Raw genomic sequence first — 18,865 nt, 5'->3', positions numbered from 1 at the left:
TCTGTAAATGGTGACTCCACAGACCAAGGTGGAATTACTGCATCCATGCACTTAAAACTGTTTAGCCCTAACACCACCAATCCCTGTAAATCACAAGTAGAGCAAAAAATCATATCTCCAGATTATTAAGGGATGTGTTGATGAATAGTCACTCAAAGTATGCAAAATGGGGAAAGGATACCTCACGAAGTGCTGATACCAAAACTAAATCCATCTCAAAGTTTTTTCACCTGATGCAAATCCTTTAAAATCTGAGTCAAAGTAATGACGGGACTGAAAAGTTGAGTTTTCAGCTTTGTCCTGCCTATGTCACAAAAAAGTGGGAAAATCCTAGAAGGAAATCCTGCCTGGAGATACTCCTACCAGAGTACTTCTCCACCATGCTGGGAGCTTGCTTTTCCCTTAACCTGCCCTGGGATCCTTCTACTAGCATGCACTCTCCCACCTGTGTTCTTGCACAGAAGCACCTTCCTCAGTAATAAAAGCAAGACAGCACTGGCACTAGAAGTTTCCCCTTCAGCTGCCAGTAACTTTGAAGAGAGCTCCCCCACCCCCCAAACGAGCAAACAGTTTAAGTTGAACAAGCCAATATTCCACCAACACAAGCATAAAAGCAAGGAAATCCCTATTTAAACTGTCAGCCACCACTTGAAATCTGTAACTGTAATTTCACTTTCTCCACATTACCTCTTCCACATCTACCACCCACAAAAACACACGCTTCCTCCCTCCACCTCCACACAAAACACTGCAAATTTCACTCCCTCCACGTGGAGTGGTTACAAAGGGAGGTTTTGTAACTGATTGGAATGTTGACTTGGTATTGCATTGAAGGAGATTGTTCGTGTATATGGCAGATTTTAGCTGGTTATGTTTTCCAACATGACTCAGGTAGACAGAGGGAACAGTTTAGAATAGAATGTATTGGCTTAGAAGTTTGTAATATTTATTAGGTGATAGAAATGTGGGATGTTGTGGGTTCTCTCAACAGCCAGTGATTGTGGTCAGTTAGCATTGCATGGTCTGAGTAGAGGGAAGAGGTGGCATGAGTGCGGTGGATGTGGGAAGGGAACGTGATGAAGGCAAGGAATGGCTGAGAAGTTAACTAGGAAATTCCTGGCTTTATAAACTGTGTTAGTGGATTAATCACTTGAACAGCCTGAATTGGTTTTTAAATGAATTTTTTTGTTTGAAGGATAATTAGTCATTATAAAAGTGTTACATAGCTCTTTCCATCTTCAAAGCGTGGTTAACTGATGGATCTTCATAAGCACCTCTGAAGTAGGCAAGTAACATCCCCATTTTGCAGCTTGAGAAACCCCAGTTAATGGTTTGCTCAAAACAATTAGTGGCAAAGCAGGGATTAGAAATCATCAGTTCCACAGAGTAACCCTGCCTCTTATTAAGAAGCTGCAACTGAGTTTTAGCATCCCACCAGCACTGCTATAAGGTTGATTCTTCAATGCCATGCTCCCATCTCTAGCTCTAATTCTCTCCTCAAAACCTTCCTTCCCCCAGGTTTCATCAATTTGTTATAAGGACAAACTCAATGCTCTCTCCTAAGAGCTCTTCTACTGTTGCAAACAAGTTTGAGGTGTACCTCATATAACATTCTCAACCTGCCTTTCTTCTCAGTACTCACCCTCCATATTCTGTCACTTAAATCAGTTGATCTCTCCCCTCCACTCTTTTCTTTGGGCAATCTTCACTGCTTTCACTCACTTCATTTCCTTCACTGCTCTGCTCTCAGCTGGTTTTCTTCTGCCTTCATGCACACAAATTTCATCCATTCCCATAGTTTCAGTTTACTATGTCCACACAGATGACTCCATTCTTATTCATTAACCTTTTTCCTTCTGTCCAGTCTCATAACTACACCTGCAACATCTCCACCTAACTGTTGTTTCTATACAACCTCAAATTCAGGGCAATGAAAACTGAACCTCATCTTCTCTTGAAAACTTTGTCCGTGACCTTTAAACTTTCACTACAGTACCTCAAATGTCATATTCCACTCCTTTCTCCTCCACTTTCACCAAATCCTGTCATTACTTCTACATCTCCAAAAATCCAACTCCTCCAGCGGCGTCACATCATCCCCCCACAACAGCCTTTGTCAAATTGTGAGGTGAACAAGGCCTGGGCAAGTGCAAATTTTTCTTGTATGCATCTCATCCTGTGCTCCCATCAAGTTCAAGTTTCTAGTCCTTACTTCCAAGGCCTTGCACAACTCATCTGTCTACCTCTCTACTCATGTCTTCATATTCTCCCTCCCACTGCCTTAGTTACTCCTGAGACTTCCTCCTATGCAACCCTTCCATATGTTCCTCCCACACCATGCCACATGCTTGAACAACCCTCCTCTTAATCAAACCCACTAAAAAGACCTCTACGAAGCCTTTCAGCAATGCCATCAAAAACCCTGTACTTTACCAAACTGGCATATCATCCATTGGTACATGACAGAGCTGATCTTGATCCTGGGGCAAGAACCATGTCTCCTTATGATTACACACACATTGCACTCAATATGTTGATATTTAGCTAGGTTCTCATTTACAACTTGGCATACACACCTTGGAATGAGATTTTTTTAAGTAACTTTGGCAATAAGCAATACAAGTATAAACAAAAGTTTGAAGTCTTAATTCAGTCAAGGCAGTTGCTATAACTTACTTTTAAAAATACAGATGGTTAGGCCAGAAATGTAGCCTCTTTAACAGATGTACATTCATACAGAATCTAATTGGGGACAGTTTAATCAGTCTTTCTGGTGACTTTTAGAAGAGTGCACCTACTCTAGCTCCTACTCAAAACAAAACTGTGCATAGGTCACAACTGTCGTCAAAGTGTACTTGATGGACTAAGGAAGAAATGAAGATAGTAAGGGAGAGGAGTTCTTCAGCTTAAAGACTGATTAAAAACACCAAGTGTGACTAATGAAAAGATTTTCCATGAAAGGTTTTCAAGATGAACTATTTGCTCTAAAGGACTGAGCATATTCATTAATTTTTTTTTAAATATCTAGATATCTATATCTAGATATAGATATATAGTAAATACTTTATCAGGAATATCATCTCCACACCAGAAGAGAATCCCGAGCACTGATAAAACTTTTACTCCTTTATAATTCTTTCTGAAGGTAAAGCCATGTTTCACTTCAACTTCCTGTGTTGGACCAGACTCCCTTTACAGCCAATCACACTTGCCTTAGCAACAGTCCAACATCTTGATAACACAGACAGCACATTTGCCAGGAATTAGTCTCATATGGCATTGCTACTAAGCTGGTCCACAATATTCCTACTGCCTGAATACTCACCCAATTTATGTTCTCTAGAAGCCAGTCTAGCCTCAGGCCAATACATATTTATAACAGTGTTTTCACAGCTTATGTTAAATCAGTGTATACAATAACCCATAAAAGCTTAGGAGACATCATGGTCTATTGTTCATAAAAATAACTCCCATATTTGAGGTAAGACTATGAAATTAACAATCTAGGTTTGTGTATTTTAAATTGTAACAAGACTGCAAGTGAAAAATCAAGTTAAGAAAATGTTAGCCTTAATCTACCGACAGTAGTGGCCAAAAAGTGCAAGCTCTGACATTCCTATGTACTGCAACAGTTCACTGTCACAGGCTAGTCCAACAGCATCAGCTTTAACTTTGAATTTTCATTTTGTTTCACAATATCAGTGTAGGTAGCAGAACTTTGTCACCTGAGATACTTCACTTGTACCACAGCTCAGAGAGCCGAGAAGCGATATACTAAACAAAGAGTTAAATACAGAGTTCCTGTATCCAAGACTGAAGTGGTTTAACTTTTTATATACCAATCAATATAATACAAAAAGCGAATACTTAAAAAGCACAATAGTAACAAGAGAAACTTGGTGTAAAAGAATGAAATTGATGGGTTAACATATCTTCTTTCCTCTAAATTTATTCCACTAGAGATGAGCCAAAAATCAAATCATGCTTGCAATTTAAAGTATTATACATTCCAAATTTCCCTTCTAAAACTACACATTTATGGTTCTGATAAAAGTTCCACCTGGCTATCTCATTTTAGTGTTAAGAGGGAACTTTTAAAAGTCAAATTTTATAGATGTCTGAGCTTAAATTTTGATTTTTATTTATTTTTTAATCAAAGAGGGAGAGGAAACGTTAAATTTGGCTGAGAGAGTAAAAGATTGGCTAGTCCTTAAACTTGGTGTCTAGTGAGTATGCATGGTCAACTACTTACATAATGTGTAGTGAATCTGAAAATCCAAATCCCCTGAAGTCAAATAAAACGAATCCGAGAATTACATGGGATACACAATGCAATCTCAACTACAGTCATTACTTAGCAAGTGAAGACATGGAAGCCCATTGTTACTAAGCATGCAACACTAGGCAAATTCACCTGCATACTAAGTAGTATTTTAGAAGGGATCAAGGTTACAAATGCACAATTTTTATTTGTAAATTATATCAGAACTTCTACTATTTAGGAAAATCACCTTAATGTTATTCTATGCTAGAGTTTGATTTTCAATCAGAACCAGGCTTTTCCTCGTTTAAAGACACAATGACAATTTCGTCTCCTTTCCATATCACTTATATTAAAAATGCAACTTCCAATGGGTTAATCACCCTGTGTTTCTTTTGCCATCCCACACAAACACCTACCCATCCTAGAATCAAGCTATTCAACTAGAAGTCCATATCTCCAACTGAACTTCAACAAAACAAAATAGCTGATCACATGAAAATAACACTCATGAATCAGGAAATGTACAGAGGGAATGCTTGCAAGATTTCTCAGATTGGAATAGAGAAGAGTGGTTTAAAAACCCTTTTTCTAATAAAAATCAAGTGTATAACACCACCTTTTTTTTTTTTAAAGGAAGAATAATCACAAAATACTAGGTATTAATTCTCTTCTCCACATCGTTTTTAAAAAGTTTCAATGCACCAAAGATGAAGAATGGTCTTGCAGTTAAGGCATTGGAATGAGACAAACCATCTAGATTCAATTCTAGGTCGGCTACAGACTCAGAGCATGACGGCAAGTCAACCTTACTGAACTTCGCCTCTGTCATCTGCAAAGTGGGGACTAATACTTCCTTATGTTTTGTTTCAGCTCGATCTGTCTTTCTTGGTTAAAAGTAAAAGCTATAACTAATCTGTAATTCCATGGGCTAGTATTTTAGGTAGGCCTCATGATATACATTATACATCAACGATAACAGCCTGAAGGAGGCAGATTTAAATTAGTGTTTACTGAAAAATGATACAGGAACAATGCATCATACAGATTTTATTGACAGTATTAAGAAAGCCACAGCTTACCAGTTGGAATTCTCTGCGTCTGTCATAGGCATGCTGGATTCCATTATCTGCCCACAGTGATTTTATTGCTGGAAGGTACTGTAAAAAAACCTGAGTCTCCACCATCCCTTGTGCCACCATTGTTGACCGAGTATCAAAAGCCATCATCTTATCCCCATTATTCTGGTTGTCAGGATTTCCCCAGGGAATATGAAGTTTCTCTCGAGCATCTACGAGGACTCTCACACCTTGGAAAAAAATGGAAAAGTGCCATGATTAGATACTTTCCATATCTGCCATGTCTAGTTATTACACTAGGCCCTGAACTTGCAAAGACTTAAACACACATGTAACCATATGCATGATGTGTAAATATTTGCAGGGCTGGGATCCTAGCTATTAATGCTCTGTATCTCAGCATACTATGAAAGCTGTCAATATCTGCAATCAGAAAATTAAGATCCTTATGAAGAACAGAACCAGCATTATTGTAAGGTTCATATTACAAGGATTTTTTATCTTTTATTATGACTAGTATGGATCGTAAATAATATTCTAAACGACAGAGTAAGCAATCTGAGCTGGCAAATTAAAAATGTCACAAGGCCTATTTGTATGCAGCTTTGTAGCCATGTTGGTCCCAGGATATTAGAGACAACTTGGGTGAGGTAACATCTTTTATTGGACCAACTTCAGTCAGAGAGACACAAATGACAAGGAGTTAGTTTCTCAGACCTGAAAAAGAGCTCTGTATAAGCTTTAAAGCTTGTCTCTCTCACCAACAGACGTTGGTCCAGTAAAATATATTACTTCACTCACTTCGTCACTTTACAAGGCCTATTTGTCACTTGTCAAAACTCTGAAGCCAGTTTATGGCAGTTGACTTTATCTGGCAAGAGCCCAAGATTTCAGGCCTATAAATTAGTTATGCTAAGCACCATTTCAGAATACAATGAAGTCTCTAGTGTCCTGCTTTAAGGCATCTCCTTGTTTCCATATATTGTATTATACTTGTTAGATAAGAACATAAGAATGGCCATACGGGTCAGACCAATGGCCCATGTAGGCCAATATCCCGTCTTGCAACAGTGGCGAATGCCAGATGCTTTGGAGAGAAAGAAAAGAACAATAATCCACCCTCTGTTGTCCAGTTCCAGATTCTGGAAGTCAGAGGGTTAGGGACACCCAGAGCATGGGGTTGCGTCGCTCATCATCTTAGCTAACAGCCACTGATAGACCTATCCTCCATGAATTTATCTAATTCTTTTTTTGTACCCAATTATACTTTTGGCCTTCACAACATCCACTGGAAAGGAGTTCTGTAGGTTGACTGTGGGCTGTGTGAAGAAGTACTTCCTTATGCTTGTTTTAAACCTGCTGACTATTAATTTCACCGGGTGACCTTTGGTTCTTGTGTTATGTGAAGAGATAAATACAGTAATATGTCCTTATTCATTTTCTCCCCACCATTCATGATTTTATAGACCTCTATCGCATCCCTCCTCAGTTGGCTCTTTTCCAAACTGAACAGTCCCAATTTTTTAATTTCTCCTAATATGGAAACTGTTCCATAGCCCTAGTAAGTTCTGTTGTCCTTCTGTATATTTTTTCCAGTTCCAATACATTTTTTTGAGATGGGGCAACCAGAACTGTATGCAGTATTCAAGGTGTCAGGGTACCATGGATTTATACAGTGGCATTATGATATTGTGTCTTATCTCTTTCCTAATGGTTCCTAACATTGTTAGTTTTTTCAATTGCTGCTGTACAAATGCTTTCAGAGACCTAACCATGAGGACTCCAAGATCTCTTCCTTGAATGATAACAGGCAAGATAGAGCCCATAATTTTCTACGTATAATTGGGATTATGTTTTCCACCATGCATTACTTTGTACTCAACACTAAATTTCATCTGCACTTCCTTGCCCAGTCACCCAGTTTAATGAGATCGCTTTGTAACTCTCTGCAGTCAGCTTTGGATGTAACTATCTTGAGTAAATTTGTATCATCTGCAAATTTTGCCACCTCACTGTTTACTCCCTTTTCCAGACAATTTATGAATATGTTGACCAGCACTGGCCCCAGTACAGATCCTTGAGGGTCCCCACTATTTACCTATGTCCATTGTGAAAACTGACCATTTATACTTATCCTTTGTTTCCTATCTTTTAGCCAGTTATTGATCCTGAGAGGACCATCCCTCATCTCATGACAAATTACTTTGCTTGAGAGCCTTTGGTATGGAACATTGTCAAAGGCTTTCTGAAAAATCCAAGGACATTATATCAACTTGATCACTCTTGTCCATATGCTTTTTGACTCCCTTCAAGAATTCTAATAGAGCGGTGAGGTATGATTTCCCTTTACAAAAGCCGTGATGAACACAATATGTTGAGGAAGAGTCATCTCTATATCTGATAATTCTGTTCTTTACTACAGCCGATATGCCTGGTACTGAAGTCAGGCTTACAGGCCTTTAATTGCCAGGATCGCCTCTGGAGCCTTTTTTAAAAATTGGCATTACATTACCTATCCTCCAGTCATCTGAGGCTGATGTAAACAATACATACCACAATTAGTAGTTTATAATTTCACATCTGAGTTCCTTCAGAACTCTTGGGTGAATACCATTTGGTCCTGGTGACTTATTACAGTTTAATGTATCAATTTGTTCCAAAACCTCCTTTAGTTATGCCTAAAGACAGTAGCAACACTGAAATTATAGATTTCAGAGATACTGTTAGTCAACACGTTTACCAATGTGACATTAATCAACACTTCATAAAATGTAGATTTCTGTTCTTAAAGATATAGACTTTGATTTGATTATAACAACTAATCATGGTTAGTGCCATTACACACACACACTACTTCCCTACTCTGACTTTTTACCCTGATGAATTCTTAAAGAAAAGAGAACTAAGCAATTTAAACTAGTTTAATATTTGACCTTTTAAAATCTATCTACACAGTATTACTAAAAAATAACATGACTGAGGGATTAATGCTACCATCAGATTTACTGATAGATAGGAGAAAGTCTGAAAAGAGGAAATCAGCATGGTGACGCAAGTACAGGACAGGCACATGGGATCAAAATATCTTCATGTGAGAACCACTTCTATAAGAAAAATGTCTGATTTTATCATGAGGGTGATATACAAACTATTTTTAAAACGTTCATTCTCTTCAGGTAACACTTAACCATACCCTCCAGATTGGCAAATGAAAAGAAAATTAAAGTATTAGAAGATTAAACTGCAGCCCTTATTTGCATACTGTTTTACAGCAGAACAACCTGAATTTACAAACAGAACTCTGCCCCGAGCATCTGCCCAATACATATTTGCTCAGGGTAAGGGAAAGCATTATTATTTAGTTTTTGCAGCTCCTGAACACATACTAGGCACTCAATGGAACAAAGATTAGGGGTAAAATTTTCAACTGAGTAATTAATTTAAGAGTCTAGGTCCCTTTTTCCAAGGGTGACTTTTAGGCTTATAGTCTAGTTTTACTGAAAGTCAATGGAACTTAACTCCTAAATCACAGGCACACTTTGAAAATGGGATTTAAGACTCCTAAATCACTTATATATTTTGAAAATCTTATCCCTGTTGCCTTGAAAACTTTATAGTCTAATCTGAAAATGAGATGAGTGAAGATAAAAATTTAGAGGGGCTTGGGTAAGAAAAAGATAAAAGGATGACAGCAATCGGATAAACTCACATGCACATCTCAGTTATGGCACTCTGGTTCTGGAGGGAGCACAGAGCAGGATGAATATGTGGGCTTCTCTTAACAACTAGTTCAGTCTAAGTTTCCACATTTACAGCAATGCAGCTTCTACTAAATCAATTTGATATGCAAATCCCTCTCCACAAACACAGGACACCTCATATATATACACACACACACACACACACACACACACACACATACATACACACACACATATATATAAACTTTCAAGTGCACTGTTTACTCCTTTCCACACTGGGACACCTTACTAGGAAGTGGTGAAGCTGAAAGATGTCAGAATGAATTTTTTTGTATGTGTTTTGCATGAACAAAGCTAGGGAACTACTCCACAATAAGCTAGAATCCCTCAATACTGAACCTCACATCAGAGAGCACGGTACGTCACTGGTTACAGCCCAGGCTATCTCTGCTTCCTGTAGGGTGGCCCGCCAGCCCGGAGACTCTCCCCTCAGTGGTTATTGCATAAACTAGTGCTGGGTTGTATAAAAGTGTGAAGTGATTGAAATAAAACCAAGCCGAGCAGGCAGCAAACGATCAGATGGTAAGAGACAGGGCTGCTGCTTGGAGAAGTCGGAGGAAGGTAATAGTCCAATAAAGGCTCTTCGTGACCCCCGCAGGAGGTGGGGTTTCTGTGCCCCACCCACTCCAATGCTCTCATCCCCCCCCCCCCTGCGCCGGGGGCCAACCCCCCCCATGCTTTCTCTCCCCCCCCCCCACCTCCCCGGCACAGCCCCGCGCGCGCTCTCTCCCCCCCACCCCCACACCTGGAGACCAATTACTTCGCCCCTCCGCCGCCCCACACACTCACCTCTCCCCCCTACAACTCCCTCGCCTGGGGGGGGCCATACCCCCCCTCTCGTCCCCTCCCCCCCAAGACCCACTCCCCCCCCTCGCGCTCTCTCTCGGCCGCCCCTCAGACCTTCCCCCTCCCGCCATCGGACACTAGTGCCGACCCCAGGCCAGCGTCCCGGGAGGCCGGTCGCCGGCCCCCAGCCCCGCCCCCTCTCCCGGCCCCGCGGCCCGGCCCCGCGCCCACCTTTGATCACGTTGCTGTAGATGGTGGCGCGGAACTCCTCGCGGGCCGTCCGGTCCCAGTCCTGCCCGTGGATGATCCGCATCTGCTTGAGGAAGGTGGACTTGCCGCTCTCGCCCGCGCCCAGCAGCAGGATCTTGACGAGGCGCTTCACGTAGGTCTTCTCGCGGTTCAGGCACTTGTCGATCTCCTTGGACTTGCGCTGCTGCTCGGCCTCGGTGCTGGTCAGCAGGCAGCCGGGGAAGCAGCCCGACAGCGCGGAGCGGGACGGCAGGAAGTCCGCCATCTTAGCGAAGACTGCCAGGGAGCGGCCGCCCCGCGCCGCAGCTGCAGCCCAACGGCCCCCTCGGCGCGGGCGCCTGCACATGCGCCTCGCGGGCCGCAGCTGCCGCCGCCCGGAAAGAGACACGTGACCGCGGGGGCGGGCCTCCGCGCGCCCCCGCCACGTGACTGTGCCGCCCTATCCGCCGCCGCCTGCGCTTCGTCACGTGATCGCCCTTCCCCTCCGCGACCCAGCCCCATCACGTGACAGCGTTGCCGCCTATTGGGTCTCGGCCGTGTCTATTTGGGCGGGACGGAGGGACCGACTGCGCGGGGTGTGGCGGTGCCGGAGCTCATGGGAGGGCGTCGCGCGAGCCAGGGTATTTGGGGGCGACTCCGCCTTCAACAGCGTCCCGCCGGCCGCGCGCCTCTGTCTGCGCATGCGTGCTCCCCGCGCGCGTGCAACGCGACAGCCCGTGGCTGTGTCCTGCGGCACGCGCAGGGTGCGAGCAGAGCAGGACCCCAGACAAGCAGGCCTGCGAAGTGTGTGTACTCAGCGCACCTGTGTGCCACCCACACCGCCCTAACCATGTTTGCAAACACACCCGTTGGTGTACGTGCATGCACACACGTGCTTTTACACATTTGTGCACACAGGGACATTCGTGCATGTACAGGTGTGCCCCGGGCTGATGAGAGAGGGGGGAACGAGGGAGCTTGTGGGCAGGGTCGCCCGGGGGGGCAAGTGGGTCAATTAGCCCCGGGCCCTGCAGGGGCCCCCATGAGAATATAGTATTCCATAGTATTGCAACTTTTTTTTAATGGAACGGGCCCCCGAAATTGCTTTGCTGCAGGCCCCCTGAATCCTCTGGGCAGCCCTGCTCATGGGGGCTTCCACATTATCTGTAACTGGGATGAAATGGGAGGGGTGTGGCTCCTGTGACACCGAGCCCTACATTTCTCTCTCAAGGCCTGCCTGCACACTCACCCTTCTCTTGTTTTACCAGATTCTGCTGCCCTTTCATGTTCACTTCGCTGTCGTAGTAATAGTGTCATTTGGGGCTTGGAAAGACTCAAAAATGGACTTTTTGTGGGGTGGGGCAGTTTCTAATGTTTTGATCCAAATAGAGACAAGTCATTGGAAAAATGGCATCATGTGGCTCCATTTTTTTTCCTGTTTACTTTTGTTTTTTGGTGTCTCTATGATTCCATATTACACATCTTCAGTTTACAAGTAAGATATTTTTTCTAACATCCACTACTGCAAACTCAGCCTGGGATCAGAATGTCAAAATGGGTTCTGTCCACACATTTCAGTAATAATAAATATTTTGCAAATACATCTTATCTGGCCATTCTGTTGAAGTTACATAGCCAGACCAAAATGCATACCAGTCTCCCTTTAGTGGTTCAGATCTAACACATCTCATAGGACTAAACATGAATCAACTTAGTTTACTCAATAAAGTAAGTAGATTAGCACAGAGACAGCAGATCTGTGGAGTAAGAGGCTGCCGTTTCTACAGTCACTTTTCGGATCATAACTACTACAATAAAATAAGTGGCCAGATTTCCTGTTGCAGCTGAGATCCAGTCGATGCAGCAGAAGAAAGGCTACCAGGGAGCAAGTCACTTTGCTCAGCTTTCCCTTCCTCCAAGTCTGGTCTTGCTAAAGGTTAGAGTAGGGGTCGGCAACCTTTCAGAAGTGCTGTGCCGAGTCTTCATTCACTCTCATTTAAGGTTTCATGTGCCAGTAATACATTGTAATGTTTTTAGAAGGTCTCTTTCTATAAAAAGTCTATAATATATAACTAAACTATTGTTGTATGTAAAGTAAATAGGTTTTTAAAATGTTTAAGAAGCTTCATTTAAAATTAAATTAAAATGCAGGGCTCCCTGGACCAGTGGCCAGGACGCAGGCAGTGTGAGTGCCACTGAAAATCAGCTCACGTGCTGCCTTTGGCACGCGTGCCATAGGTTGCCTACCCCTGGGTTAGAGCATCTCGGGTGGGACTGTCCACCAGCTCAGGATAATCATAGCAAAACATGCTCTGACCTTTCTTACACATGAAGGAAATGATGTAGGAGCCACTACATCAATTCTATTCCTGCTGGGGAGATACAATTAGTCACTCTCCCAGGCCAGAGCAAAGGGAACATAATTGTCCAGGGAATCTTGCACAGTGTGTTTGCGTAGGCATAGTGGAGCAGGTGGTGTCACTTGTGAATAGGGAATTAATTAAGGAATGGGGATAATTAGAAGCAGAAGAGTACAGGGGTGCTGGAACAATGTGTATAGTAGGGGTGCTGAGAGCCATTGAACCAAACTGTAAACCCGGTGTATGAGGGAAACCACTTCAAGCCAGGGGGTGCACCGGAATCCCTAGTTCCAGTACCTATGGAAATGTGTACATCAAACTGATAATGGAACAATTCAGGAGTTTATTTGTATCTGTAAATGCAAATCTCTTTTGAGCATTTAAACACAATATGCAGGGCAGCTCTGCGTCTGTGATGGTTTGAAGGAGCATGATTTCAAAACACTGTAGGCCAACTTCAGCTTTGTCCACAATATTCCAGGATGTTGTCAGTCCGTGACACTCACTTTGATAAAAGAAGAGGGGCAATATCGTGATTAGAAGGCTTTGGAGGTTTTCCTGACAGTTGGGAAGTGGACAGCTGGAAATGTGGAGTGACTGACAGTTGGGACAGGGAATGTCAGTAGGGTCTGGGGAGCTGAGAGTGACTGCTGGAAATGGACAATTGGATGGTGACAGTCAGAACTGGACAGCTGGGAGTGGGCAGCTCGAGAGAGGAGCCTGAAAGAAGTGTCGTTTCAGCAGTTTGACCCCCTGGAGCAGGACAGGAAGTCGGGGAACAGGCAGTGAGGAACAGCCAATAGGCTGCAGGACTAACTGTGTGAGAAGAACACAGGGTGAGGGATGGGAAAGTGAAGTGATGCAAAGTGAGAGAGGAAGGAAAATGATGAAATCAACAGAACCATGGAGAACTAGACAGAGAGTGAAACAGTCTGTGAGATCCCGCTGGAAGGGTAGTGCAGAGGCCTGGTTCTTCTCTCTGACGGAATTGGGGAGCAGGGTTGAATTGCTTGTTTTATTGTTCAAACAACTATTTCTATTTCCCCTCTGAGTAAATTCTCATCTATGAGATGGTAATTCATTCTGGCAAGGGGAAAATCAGATCGGGAGGATAATATTGATGTTACATGTGCAGGGGATACACGGTGGCAGTTGTGACTTTCAGAAATGGGGACTCTGGCTCAACCGTCTTCGTTTAAAAATGAACGCAAGATTTTTAAGTGCGGGTCAGTAGCTTGCCTGACAGACAGTAAGGGCTGAATCCTCCAAAGATTTAAATGGAAGTTAGGAGCCTCAGTAGAAGTTAGAAGCCTAACTTCTTTTGATCATAATGCCTTATACTCGTTTCCCTTTCTCCAGAATGGGTTTTTTGTTATCTTGTTCTGCTGGACAACCGTGATTTTCCTCGCCTGCTTCTACCCCTTTCTTGTCTCTCTGTGCTGTTTACCAGCGGGCTCAAAGGGAGCACTCAGAAAAGTAGGCCCCCAAAATTCATGGCTCTTTGGACAATGTTTACTGACATTTACCGATAAAATCTAATCCTTAGTATTTACGGACTCTAACCATGATAAACTCACTGCAAGACTTCCAGACAAACCATACCCAGTATTCTGGAATGTGAACTTTGATACTTTTAAGTATTGATTTAAAGGAAATAGTTTTTCCAATAAACTGCCAAAGTTTCCCCACATGAAACACAGTCACAATTTCCACAACCATTTCTCCCCTCACCCCCTCCCCCGGCTTTTTTTTCTTTTCCAAACCTAAAATATTCTCAAGAGAACAAAAGGCAGAAAAGTATTGAAAGAGGAAAAAGTGCTAGATGCCCAAGTTAGGGATTAAGGGATGGGGAAAGGATAGAGAAAAGGAATGTTTGATATAATCAGTGAGTGGGTTTCTGTAAAATGACCTGTATATGACCATGTCTGAGTGATGTGAGGTGCTATGGGTGTGTACTTGCATGTGTCTGAGTTAGATGACCCATGCACCTGTGTTTGTTTTACTGTGATGTGAGTTTTGTATGTGTCTGTGTGCCTTTAAAGAATATGACTGATCCAAAAATGACAAGTAACTGTAAAAATGGCACCACGTAGCTCAGTTTTTGTTTTGTTTGTGTGTGATTGACCAGTGTGTGCATGCATTTTAACAATATGACGTTTGGGTGTGTGTTTGAGCAATACGACCCAAAATATGCCACTAGTGAAACTATAAGAAAAAGATGACTGACCTTTTTGCCCTTTAACCTTTTGGGCCAGATCTTCAGCTGGTGTAAAGCGGTTATACCTCCATCTAAGTCAATTGAGTAGTAGCAATTACCCGAGGAACTGGCCGTATGTTGGTAGGTTAGCTTAAATTCCCATTGTGATGCACAGGTGATCAACGAAAATGACCATGACCAAAGCTGAGGCAGATCAAATATGTGATTGCAAACTCTGCACTCCCTTGAGCCTACACTAACCACTCCACCTAGCAGTTGTAGGGTTTCCATCCGTAAATGGGGACCATTCCTGTAATATGAGCTAATAATCAAGTCTTAAAGATGTTAAAGCCCTTTCTCCATTTTTGATAAAATGCTAATAAAGAACGAAAGGTTCCATTTCCTCTTTGTTTCCCTCCCATCCCCACCCTTGTGTAAACATCACAGCGGAAGCCTGAACCTCCTCGGATTCCTCATTCTAGTGTCATGTTCCCAAAACTCCTATCTTTTGTTGCACTTCAGAGGAGAGTGCATGATAAATGCATTCCAAGGTTTTACTTTTTGTTCAGAGGACTTTAACTGGACCATTGTTTTTAATACCAGGGGTGAAAACTCTCTAGCTACTCAAGTCTCTTCCTACACCACTTGGCATAACAACTCCCCCACCAGCTTGTTTGCTTCTCTGTCTCCTTGAAACGAAGCCTTAGGCCTTGTCTATGGGAAAGTTTTACCAATTATACCGTTAAACAAATAGAGATATTACACACACACACACACACACACACTCCTAAACTGGAAGAAAAGTGTTTACAAGGGTGGTTGTATAACAATATCAGTTTAAATTCACACCTTAGATTCAAATCTTTCCCATGTAGACAAGGTTTTATGCAATGTCCAGTCCAAGGAGGGATTTTACCATGACCTGATTACCTCCACTGAGTGAGTTCTGTGCCTTCATTACTATGTGCCTCCCAGACCTGCCAAATCCCACTCATCTGATGGAAACTCCATCCTTTTGTGTCCATTTCCAGATCACTTTTAAAGTCTCTCCCTGTTGGAATGAATGATTTGCTTTTGCTTTGTTTGTTGCAATGTGTGTGTTTCAGTGAGATTTTTAAATTCAGCCTTGGTTAGGCAGGTACAATTCCCAGTGAAGTCAGCAGGCGCTGTGCCCACTTATGCCAGCACCAAAGCTAATTCGCTACTGCTGCCAGGCCTGTCTGTGGGGGAGATAGGAAATAGACAAACACAGCCCCTTCCTGCTCACAGATTTTATGTTGCTGCTGTAGAAGCATCTTCATTTCTGCACTATGGCCTAGCGGATTGAGACCTAGTCTGGAACAGCGGTGGTGTGAGTTCTAGTCCTAGCTCTTCCCCTGACTGCTTGGGTAAATTGCTTACTTCTCTATGCCTCAGTTTTCCCATCTGTAAAATGGGGATAATGATACTGACCTTCATAAAGAACTTTGAGATGTACTGGTGAAAAAGCTAGATAATGAAATTCAGTCTGAAGTATATGCTTGACATGCTTACAATATCATTCTACTTGCGTCATTTCTATTATCCCTCAATTCCTCAGATAAGAAGGGGGTCACACACTGCATGGTTTTGGTGTTGCAAACTGCAGATTGTGATTTAGGAACCAAAAACAAATACTTTGCTCTTAAAAAAATAGAATTAAAAAGAGTTCCTCTTTCAAACATTGTACTATTCATTCAGAGGGGAGAGAACAAGGAGAATTGACTAGTTAGATGTGAATAGACTGAACAGATTTGTCAAGATTGATTTTAATTTCAATGCACTTTAACATCAGGACAATGACACAAAGTTAGGTTCTAATGAGATCTTTCCCTGCCATTTCATTGGATTAAGCTGCTGTGGAGTTTTTATTATTATGCATTTTGTCAGAAGATCTAGAGCATTTTTCAATCATTAAGGATTCAATTTTGCCTTTAAGGCATGGTGCCTCATTGGGTATGGTGTGGAGTTGTTCACCCCAGGCAGGATTCTCTGCATTATTCTGCCTCCAGGCATCTAGCATTCTGCCCGCTCCTCGCCAAAAAGAGATGAGGAAGGGTGGTGTCTTGTGGCACGTTGGTGGACACACAGAGGTAACAGTTTGTGGGCCCTCGCGAGTCCAGGATCTGCAGTTGCCACTGCTACTCAGGGATCTGTGGACCAGCAGGGCAAAATCTGGCCCTAAAAAATGTAGCTTCCCAATACTCTTATGAAGCACGTAACTACATAAGTATAACAGGCTCCATTCTAAAATTGAGACAGGAGAGAAAGTGATTTCCCCAGTAAGTATGTTTCTGGACTGAATTTGCAGGAGCGCAGCAGGTTAGTACTGTGCCTTGGCAGAAATCAATGAGTGGCAAGGAAATTGGCAAAAATCAATGAGTGGGAAGGAAATCTTGCACAGTTCCTGCCTTAATTCTGCCTGGCTCCCTCCAATGCTTTTAGCCCCTTGTTTTCATGCCCAAGTCCCAACAGACTCGCACACAAAATCAAATCAAAGAAACTCAAAATCTACCCAGCCACCACAGGCCAGGATTTACTGATTTCTAGTCTTTGGTAGTTAACTGCCACTTTACATCTGATCTAAGAGGACAGTCGGCTGTCTGCTTCTGATGCTTCTGCTTCAGCAGGGCAACCTTTCTGGCCCACAAATGGAGAGCAGCTTTTCGGTGAGGTGCCCGGACTTTTCTGACTCACAGCATGGAGCCCTGAATCCATTCCTGATTTTGGCCCTATTCTTTGGATGCTTCAGCCCCCTCAGGGTGCTTATTCATATGCTGATTTTGAAGCACGTGTTTTATAAGGAGTAGGATCTAATGGCAGTTGAGTAATTGTGTCATCATTTAATAATGTAAGGTAGGAAATATCATTATCTGTTGATGCCTAATCAAGAGAATGGTTTGGTGTGTAAGTAGTTTATTTCCTCTCCCTAGTTTTAGACCCTTACATTTAAATTGGACTTTAAAGAGAAATCCTGCTGCAACCTTAACTATGGAGTACTAGCCTTCCTCCATAATTAGTATCGAAACTCTTCATGTTGCCAGCAGCCCACAGTGCTCTAATCTCAACAGGTCTCCGTGCAGTTCATCTCTGACCTCTTGTGTACTTGCTACCTCTCTGACTTTGGTGTCATTTGCAAAGCTGATCTCAGCTGAATTTACACCAGAGACTCCTGACAAATGAAGACATGAAGCAGCCATGCAGAGGGGCACAGAGATGCATGTAGATTTAAGTTTTGCCAGTCAGAAAACTTCTAGAAACCCTGAAAGAGTCCTGCGCTGGGTTTCTATGAGGTGAAGAAATGTTTCTGCTGGAACAGAGCAGATCTGCAGACCAGTTTGGGAACTCCTGCTACATATGGCCCCAGTTTTCAAATGTGAACTCTTTAGTAGGATGGCTGTGTCCCTCAGTGGGACCCTTAGATCAGCACTTAATGGTGTGAAATCATAGAAAGGTAGGGCTGGAAGGGATCTCAGGCAGCCATCTAGTCCTGCTGCACTGAGGCAGGAGTCAGTAGTAGGCCTAGACCAGGGGTCGGCAACCTTTCAGAAGTGGTGTGCCGAGTCTTCATTTATTCACTCTAATTTAAGGTTTTGTGTGCCAGTAATACATTTTAATGTTCTTAGAAGGTCTCTTTCTATAAGTCTATAATGTATATCTAAACTATTGTTGTATGTAAAGTAAATAAAGTTTTTAAAATGTTTAAGAAGCTTTATTTAAAATTAAATTAAAATGCAGAGCCCCCCGGACCAGTGGCCAGGACCAGTGGCCAGGACCTGGGCTGTGTGAGTGCCACTGAAAATCCGCTCGCGTGCCGCCTTTGGCACCCGTGCCATAGGTTGCCTACTCCTGGCCTAGACCATCCCTGACAAATGTTTGTCTAGTCTGTTCTTTAAAATCTCCAGTGATGGGGATTCCACAAGCTCCCTACGCAGCCTGTTCCAGAGCTGAACTATCCATAGAGTTAGACTGTTTTTTCTAATATCCAGCGTAAATCTCCCTTGCTGCTAACTAAACCGATTACTTCTTGTCTTGCTCTTGGTGGACTCACCAGGGCATGGAGGAAAGGGGGAGGCTCCAATTCCTCTGAGCCAATTAACATTTAATTATTTATCTACAGTGGAACCGCTTCAACAGGAGGCTGAAAGAGACATGGCCCAGAATACCCCATAGCT

The 18,865-nt window shown here is 42.9% G+C and overlaps 1 protein-coding gene across 2 annotated transcripts in view; it reads right to left on the bottom strand.

Annotated features, from left to right (window-relative positions):
• Positions 1 to 10,499, bottom strand: part of GNA13 (G protein subunit alpha 13) — a 40,175-nt gene extending 29,676 nt beyond the window's left edge. For both annotated transcript variants that reach the window (XM_034790289.1, XM_034790290.1), the window contains exons 1-2: positions 10,119 to 10,499; positions 5,344 to 5,570 (exon numbers count right to left, since the gene is read on the bottom strand). In XM_034790289.1, coding sequence (XP_034646180.1) covers positions 5,344 to 5,570; positions 10,119 to 10,482 — 591 coding nt within the window. In that variant the 5' untranslated portion in view covers positions 10,483 to 10,499. The remainder of the gene's footprint in view (positions 1 to 5,343; positions 5,571 to 10,118) is intronic.
• Positions 10,500 to 18,865: the final 8,366 nt, after the last annotated feature.

The sequence above is a fragment of the Trachemys scripta genome, chromosome 14, assembly GCF_013100865.1.
Source record: "Trachemys scripta elegans isolate TJP31775 chromosome 14, CAS_Tse_1.0, whole genome shotgun sequence".
NCBI classification, from domain to species: Eukaryota; Metazoa; Chordata; order Testudines; family Emydidae; genus Trachemys; species Trachemys scripta.
This window is presented reverse-complemented; position numbering and strand designations above follow the sequence as displayed.